General features: G+C 44.8%; 1 protein-coding gene across 1 annotated transcript; it reads right to left on the reverse strand.

Moving 5' to 3' along the window:
- Positions 1–914: 914 nt before the first annotated feature.
- LOC109484045 (neuronal acetylcholine receptor subunit alpha-10-like) lies at positions 915–6,976 on the reverse strand. Its single transcript, XM_019787233.1, has 6 exons — positions 6,851–6,976; positions 6,588–6,712; positions 2,915–2,959; positions 2,522–2,631; positions 1,671–2,218; positions 915–1,549 (listed from the first exon to the last, which is right to left on the reverse strand). The coding sequence occupies exons 1-6, from the start codon at positions 6,930–6,932 to the stop codon at positions 1,014–1,016; spliced, it is 1,446 nt and encodes a 481-aa protein (XP_019642792.1). The 5' UTR covers positions 6,933–6,976; the 3' UTR covers positions 915–1,013.
- Positions 6,977–8,445: the final 1,469 nt, after the last annotated feature.

Genomic DNA, 8,445 nt, shown 5'->3' on the forward strand with positions numbered 1-8,445 from the left:
AAGAAAACGTGTACAATTGTAACCGTGAACTCTCGCCCATAGTTAAGTCAATAAATCCACCCATGACTTCAATGACGTCTTGTCTGAATGTATGTGCATTTGTATTGAAAGCTGAATAGTTTTCAAGGGCGATCCGGTATTTATTATACCCTTCTGTCAGATGTCACGTATTATTCATTGTTAAATCACTTCCACTCTCATCTTGAATTCCGGACGTGTCCGGGTCATATCCAGAGATTATAAAGTGACGAACCCCAGCTATCCTCTCACAATGGTCCTGACTCGTGTGACGCATACTGATAGACCATAGGGGCATTACTTTATTCGTGAAGTCTTGACGTTTACAGCAAGCTGTAAAGGTATTCGTTGACTTGTACATTTACATTGACATTGTGGAATAGAAATACAGTTGAAGGAGTGTTTTATAGTTTTCAACATTTGGATAATAAAATGTCAAGATTAATGACAAGAGTAACAAAACGTAAACAAGGGAAGTCGATTTGTGTTCACTTGCAGGGAGGTAGATCAAACTTGAACAGTGGCATATTTCTATTCATTCTTTAGTTCATTAAACCATAGCTGTACACTTTATATATACGTCTTAACTCTTTGACTAATAGATACTATGGCTAACTATGTGATCCTGCATATGTACAGCATGTAATGATTCGTACAAATAAGACCTATTGGATAGTTGTAAGGTTTACAGCCTTCTCATAGGCCTCTGTACAGGAAATGACGATATACTTTACAATTTGACTAACATATATACAGCGATTCTCGCGTAGTAATGCATTTAGTTCATGTATTTTTACATACATTTTTCGTTATAGTCTCTTATTCTCGTGTACTGTACAGGAAACTCGACGCAATGTGTAGCAGAAGTGCGACGAGTAAAATTTGCTGTTCCCGCCACCTTTTCGGATTATTTGCAATTGGTATCTATTAACTTGAATTACAATTACATAGAAGATTCTATATTATCTCAACATAATCTTCATCCCCTTTTGTAACTACTTATTTTCACCCTCCTGTGGCTTCGATGTTCCCGCGAAGGCAACGAGGCATGTGATGGCGACAGAGACGTACAGAAACATGAAGATTCTGTCCAGGACTTTGGCGAGCGTTCGCCATTCCTTCTCTATTTCCCAATTCCGTTCCTGCTGTGTGGCATACGCCTTCAGGGTCTCCAGTTGTTTCTCTATCCCGTGAAGTCTAGATATAAGTAGCGAGACGACCCCTCCCTCCGTCCCGTCCCGTCCAGCGTCACTGTTGAGACCACAGCCCAGAATGTTCGGTTCCTTTCTGGATCCGCTGTGGCCGTTTTGGAAAGGAGGGCCCAGCAGCAGTTCGGTATCCCTGGGCACGCCTGCGTCCATTTTGGACATGTCTCCCATGAGCAGACACCTGGCGGCATAGTTCAGGATGTACCTTTTGGCCCAGTTGGGCACGGGTGTGGAAGACACGGTGCAGTCACAGATGTTCATGATGAAGACGGACATCGCCAGGGAGATGGCCATCAGGATCATGGTGATGATGACGTACCGACCTGCAATGAATCAAGAATACAACGTTCTTTTTATCGTAGATTCATTTGAGTAGCCGCGTTCATTGGAAAATTACACGGCATTGCACACTAAGTATGTGGTGCAATAATATGGGTGAATTACCTATCCATGGGAGGGTCTCCGACTCTGGGAGAGCTTCCTTCAGCACCAACTGGAACACGACCATGGCCAGCAGTATGGACACGCCGAACGACAGCTTCTCTCCGCTGTCTATAGGCATGAAGAAAGTCGCCGCCATGATGAAGGTCAGCAGCAGACACGGCAGGAGGAGGTTAAACACGTAGAACGTGGACTTCCGCCCGAGCCTCAGCGTGAAGGTCACGTCAGCGTACGGTGTAGAAATGTCGAAATCTTCGCCGTAGAAGATGAGGTGCTCCTCGGCGATGAAGTTGTGAACCCTCCACTCCGCGTGGTCTATGAACCCCTCCAGGCTTCCCTCCGGGGCCATGCTCCGCATGGTCACCTCGTACCCGCTGTGGATCCACGGGCCGAACTTGAGGAAGCAGCGCTGGTGGTCGAACGGGAAGGACGACACGTCGAACTTACAGGACGACCTGGTGACGGCCGGGATCTCCCACAGGACGTAGCCGTTCTGGTGGATCTTCACGTACGTCTCGTCTCTACTCCAGCCGTTAAACTGTGGGTCTACACTGTAACATAGAGGGAACAGCACGAATGAGGATGAATGGGGAAGGGACATATACCAGGTATATATGAAAGGGAAGAAAGACATGATCATGATCATCATCTACTGGGTCTACATCTACAGTCATGCAATCGTCTTGCAGTTGCAATCAGTCTTGGTAGTATGCCCGTCGACGTTTTCCTGTGTTATGTCTTTCAGGATCATTACATTCACATCAACACCGAGAGTCTGACACATGATACACTATACAGCAGTACATCTTCAGACTGGAAACAATTCTAACGGTTAATCGAAACTCGTCACGTACTTTTCATAAAGAATGATGTCCGGTTTCCAGACGTACGTCGCTGGGACGGTGAGGTGCGCCACACCTCCGTACTCCCCCGGGTCCCATCTCATGTGCGTGTCATTCCAGCCCTGATGGGAACACATCGGGAATGGGGCAGTCAAATGGCATTGTTATTGCATGTCTGCATGTTATTGAGCAACAAAGAGAATTGGTTACTCCACTTCATAAATGTTTTCCATGACTAGATTAAGGTGCCTTTAAACACCCTCCCCAATGTCTATGTTCGATGCATTATTTACACACTTTTAACGTGTATGTTCTGAAATGCATGGAGTGCTCTACGGTGTTACATAACTCATATGGTAACGAAAACGTTGATGAATTATGAATCATGAGATATCGATAGCTTACCATTGTAATCCACAAGTTCATGGACAACGTCTGATGCTTTTCGTCCTGTGTTGAGATCGATACAAAAACAGACTTAGCGTTGGCAATAATCAATGGTTAAGTATAGTTGCCGTTCAGAGAAGGTTCATAATACCTGTGATTTGTTTAATTAGTAGGTACTGCTGCGCATTTGGAGACACAGTCGCTTGGCGTTAAAATAGAATGTACTGGAAAGACCAGCATCATCAATAGTTGAAGAACAGACCAGCAGACATCACATTCACCATGCCTCATGCTATCGTGTATCGTATCTTTATAAGTAACTTATCCGCGGCTTCCTTGTCTTTTGTTACCAGTGTGATTTGTGAAAGCCCGAGCTGGGTCCCCTCTGTATGGCTACCATTAGGATCTTCTCCAAACAGTCCATTGTGGGGTCATGTGGCGTAACGACATAGCGTTCGGCTCGGAACCAAGAGGTCCCGAGTTCGAATCGAGAAATGCCACCGATCTTGTGCACTTAACACGAATGTCCTCACTTAACTCAGGTGAAGATGAGTATGCCTGTTGTCAGTGCATTTGCCTGCGTTGTTGGCGGCATGAATATAAGGTGAAAACTTTTGAAAATTGAGTGTACGTGGGCGGTTTGGGGACCATGAATGTTGGAATATAAAAAAACAGTCATCGCACGCAGCCCGTCCCGGTAGAGCCCAGATGAACGGCAGGTGGATCATTAGTGCTCCACGGTGCTGAGGTTCCCTCGCTCCGCAGGCGTGCGTGTAGTAATTAGCGCTAATGTGGGTCACCACTAAGCGTTAAATGACCCGATAATTGCGGCGTACTTCACTATGATTGGTAGTTTCTGCGGTTTCGCGTGCCCTGGAGGCAATCTGATGAGGGAAAACTTCTACCGCTTCCAGGAATCTGGGAAATAGCAATGACTTTCAGATATAATATCCAGGCAGTATATTTCAAGTAATCCCACTAAAAGCTACGATAACTTGCTATATGCTTCCAGTAACGTTGAATAGATTGGTTATAGCTGTACTGCTAGTGTTGCGTTTTACGAGGGAATACTATAAAACGATACTGAGAAGTAATACGAGCACTTGAAATGACACCATTTGGATCTTTTACTGTTCCTTTGGTTTAGTGTCCAGATTGACTGCGGAATGCTTTATGCCGAGGTAAAGTGGTCCTGTTTATGACTCTACTCTAAAGGTTTATATACGGAGGCACGGAGGACGGTTTGAGGGCTTACCTCTCGGCCTGTATCGACCATAGGAAGGCATTGATCGTGTCAACACAGGCAATAACGTTCCCGGACTAACACTCAGATTGTTATTGCAGCGCACGACTCTGCCCTGGGACGACTTTCTGGCAATCCTTTGTTTCCGGAACAACTTGAAGCAGGCTGATGAGTATTCATGTCAATGTGAAACGTCGGAATCTGCTTCGACTCCTTCCATATAAATACATTTTAGAATAAAATGTTAAAATCCCACAAGGGAACTGTGGAATCGTGTTTAGCCTGCTTGTACTGACGGCAACGAAATTTGAGAGATGAATATCAAAATAAATATCTATGAACAGAGTCGGCAATTCACGAATAGGATAAACACTTTACAGGTTGTCAAAAAAATAACTCATGCAATTCCCCCTTCATTATAGTGTGAAAAGGCAGTATTGTTTAGTGTACATAAAACATAGCTGATAGCTGGTACAGTAATTTCCAGGCTGCACTGTGCAGTAAACTATGCATTTCATCCTGGCCTATCTGACAGCAGCAGACGGCGTAATGTCCATTATCTGCAATATACGACGGCAAATATACTGTTCTGCAATATCAATAATAAAACAGGGAACCGCACTTTGGATATTTATTTGATATGGTCATAAAACTTCCAGTCTCTGACATTGACTATTGAGTAGGCCTATAGGGCACAGTGAAAACACATTACTTAAATGGCATATAATATAAGCAACAATCAAGAGAATAGGGTCCCGGGAAGCTAATGTTTAGTACTGGTAAATTCTCGTCAGGCGTGACCAGAATGTGCACAAACTATAAAGAGACCGTGGTTCTCAAAACTAGTGCAAAGACACCATACAAAAATGCAGCAGGTAATGAAAGTATAGACCAGGATCTACATAGCCCATATTTCACTTTTATCACCCAACATTCGCCCCACCAAAAGTGCTTAGCTTGATTTCCCGACGTGATAAGGTGCATTTCCAGCACATTAACCCTCCACACATCGTAAGTATACACAATTCCAAATAAACGAGTTGTAACTCAAATCAACGCGGTAAATCCATGCCGCTATTCTTCCAGACGAAACGTCGTTGTGATATCGATCAGGCCCAGTTTGCTGTAAGGAAAGTGAACCTAGGTGAACCTAAACACATACACACTTGCCACAAGTTTAGCCTTACCCCCTGCATTATTGGGGAAAAATTCGTGACAACATTCATGCCATTCCTCGGTTCAACCCTGTCCAGACTGTCGTCAAATGCAGAAAACCATTCATCAAAAGTGTGGTTTAATCACTTTGTGCGCGATATTCGCCTCGTGACCTATCAGCCACCTGGGCTTCTCCATTACCATGATATGGCTCCAGATGGGGGGACGTAATAAGACGTTTATGGGCTGCTTTCGTGAAGGGTTCTTCGGAGAATGCGTCTTGACACGCCATCTGGGGAACGTCCGTACACGTCTTTACCGCTCGTATAAAACATACATCCCGGGGTTCGGTTTTACAACGTTTGATAGAGATTAGACTACTTTTTATGAAACAATGATGTACTGTTGTATCTGAGGTAAACGGATTTATTGTACTTTGAGTAGCCGTGACACTTTAAAACGTCACAATTGTTGCATTGTTATGGTCTTCTTTCTAAAGGGTTCATGCAGCCCAGTACTGCAGGTTTGACATCTGTGGTAACTCGGAAGTATCGGACGTACAGGTGTATCAAACACGAGCGTGTGCAATAAGAATTGTTGATTCTAGCCTACGTCGTTTGTTCTCATGTCATTTCATAGTTTGAGGGCACCATTTATCTGTCTTCATCATAGGTTTCTGTTAGCTGTTTACAGCTAATTCCAATTTCTCATTGCGCACTCGGTACTTCTAGAGTCTCTGTCGTGGCTAGTTCTTTCTGGCTATGCAGCGAGGTGATAAATTGAAGCCAGTCTACACGCGGGACATCTAATTGTACCATCCTCTGAAGTAGAGAGGTGTAATCCCCGGACCAGCGGGACATGAGGACTGTCAGGTAAAAAACGAGCAGGGCAGAACGAATCGATGTTGAACTTTGATGCCGCGCCACGCCGTAAACCTGACAATCTATCTCTCCGCCTGACGGGAGAGGCGCTGAGGAAAGTTAGAGCGATTTTCTTTCATCGTAGCGCATCAATCACGTGGACATCAGTCCGCCCAGCGCCATCTGCAGTTACAGTGATACAGAGGGAATAATATTTCACCTCAACGCTATCCTAACCAAACCTTAGGAAACTTCTATGGATCCGCACCCAATCCTTCAGCGTGTTGGGAACATCCGGTTCGACATTGAAGCTGACCTTTGGTGCGTCCCCCCGGCACCACAGGCTTGAGACAGCTTTAGTGAAATGGTACCGACTTTCTGTCATGTATGTAGCATGTATAAAGATGTGACAGGAATGTGAAATGTTGACTACCATGTCCACGATGTGAGTGAGCGTGACTCCGAAGTCCACCGTCAGGACGTCCTGATGCTCCCTGACGGGACGTAACGCGCTGTCGTAGTGCTCGAACAGATGGTGGAACAGCAGGCTGTCGTTCCCTACAGGAGAAAATCACACAAACGAAACATTCATTTTGTGTGTGTCACATAGTGCAGTAGTTATGTTTGTGCTCTGGTACGAAGTAGTTATGTTTCTGGATGATTGTGCTCGTAAAACAGCAAACATGAACTCCGTACCTCGTCCCCTGCCCTCCACACAGAGAGTAGAGCACGCCAAGTGCACGATGACGCTCAGGAAGAGCCCGAGGTGGTTTGTCATAGTTGGACAGTGGAGCAGCCTTGTGTCTGCGTCAAATGTGAATCACATTCATCTGCAACAGAGAGACAGGTCGGTTCAATATCTAAAATAGAGCTCAACACATATCTTCATTAGAACGTCTTGTTATTGAAGGTCACTTGTATATTAACCCATTTAAGCTATCGGAATATCTATTGCAGCTGCATCCCCGTGGATTCGCCTTAGTAATCTCACTGTTCCTCAGTCACTCTTATTGATGTTAGAATCGATGGTGCCAAGGCCAAGGTAAAAGCGGGCCAATGGAGTCAATTACTAGGTGACTGTGAGTGTATCATTAATGGACAGGGCGATACTTTACCTTTCAAACCCTGAACTGTTTTACACAAAGCGCACGTTAACTGCCACAATTCAGGTTTTGTACTATCGGGTCAAAGGGGCTTTGAAAGCGGATTATAAGATTGTAACGGTTGTAAAGATAGTTTCATGGTTAAAACTTATAAATCGTCGTAAAATGTTAGATCTGAAATAAGCAGTGATCAAAGTTACGATGACAGGTTATAGATATGCTCAGTGGTACACAAAGCTTGCCTGTTTAGCATAAATCCATTATACAACATTAAGATCTATTGATTATAATAATCGCTGTACCGGTAGCTTAAAAAGACTGCCTGATCACAGTAAAATAATTAGAGCGCGACAATCAAGATGTATGTCCAATTGCAGATAGGATTGATGCAGGATCTATCTAGATATCGATTTGTCGATTTTCCTTTGTGCTCTTTTGTAACTGGCCCAGCAACATTAAACCATTGTTGACCTTTTGGTACTGTAGAATGCCACAAACACACAAATCATGTCATCCATGAGGACTGAATCTGTGTCAATGGCGACTGCTGATAAATACCGTGTGTATGGTATAAGAGTTTCTTCCATGATAATTTTAGGTACATAGCATGCGCGCCTTATGCTTAGGTCACAATTCAAGAAAGGGGCCCGCTCGGCGCGTGTTCGGCGTGTTTTTTGGCACTACCGAACGGGACCTGGACGGAGACCGGCGGGCTTCCCGACGGCTGCCGGCCTATTTTTGGCCCCGCGCGGTCGCCGAATCGATTTTAACTCAGAGTTAAAACACTTCGGGCCCCGTTCGGCGAAATACGCCGAAGCGACGCCGTAACCTCACTGCCCGGGACCCGTCGGGCGGCCGAACAGGCACCTGCCTAAGATTATGACGTCACATGTGCTGATCAGTGCATCAGATGGTCAGGAAAAGGGGGCTATAGGGAGCATATATAAACTCCTGCCTCAGACTACGTCGCACAGTTCACCACGTGTGTGTTACATCGTGTACTTGTGTGTGTTACACCTTGTATTTGTGTGTCAGAATGTCGAAGGGCAAGGGAAAACAGCCGGCACGGCTCTCTTGCCAGCTTCATAAAACAGATCATAACAGGAATAGAATGTGTCTGACATTATCTCTTGTTACATCATATGCCTTCGTAATAAAATGGAATCAGAAGTTATTGGCATTTATTTT

This window comes from Branchiostoma belcheri, unplaced genomic scaffold (assembly GCF_001625305.1).
Source record: "Branchiostoma belcheri isolate BF01 breed outbred unplaced genomic scaffold, Haploidv18h27 scaffold11, whole genome shotgun sequence".
In the NCBI taxonomy this organism is placed as follows: Eukaryota; Metazoa; Chordata; class Leptocardii; order Amphioxiformes; family Branchiostomatidae; genus Branchiostoma; species Branchiostoma belcheri.

Bases quoted from the DNA above. Each gene is read 5' to 3' on its own strand.
- LOC109484045 (XM_019787233.1), bottom strand. From the start codon at position 6,932: ATGACAAACCACCTCGGGCTCTTCCTGAGCGTCATCGTGCACTTGGCG. The intron at 6,713-6,850 runs GTACGGAGTTCA...TTTCTCCTGTAG, and splicing joins TGTGGAGGGCAGGGGACGAG to GGAACGACAGCCTGCTGTTC. The intron at 1,550-1,670 runs GTAATTCACCCA...GATTCATTGCAG, and splicing joins GGAGACCCTCCCATGGATAG to GTCGGTACGTCATCATCACC.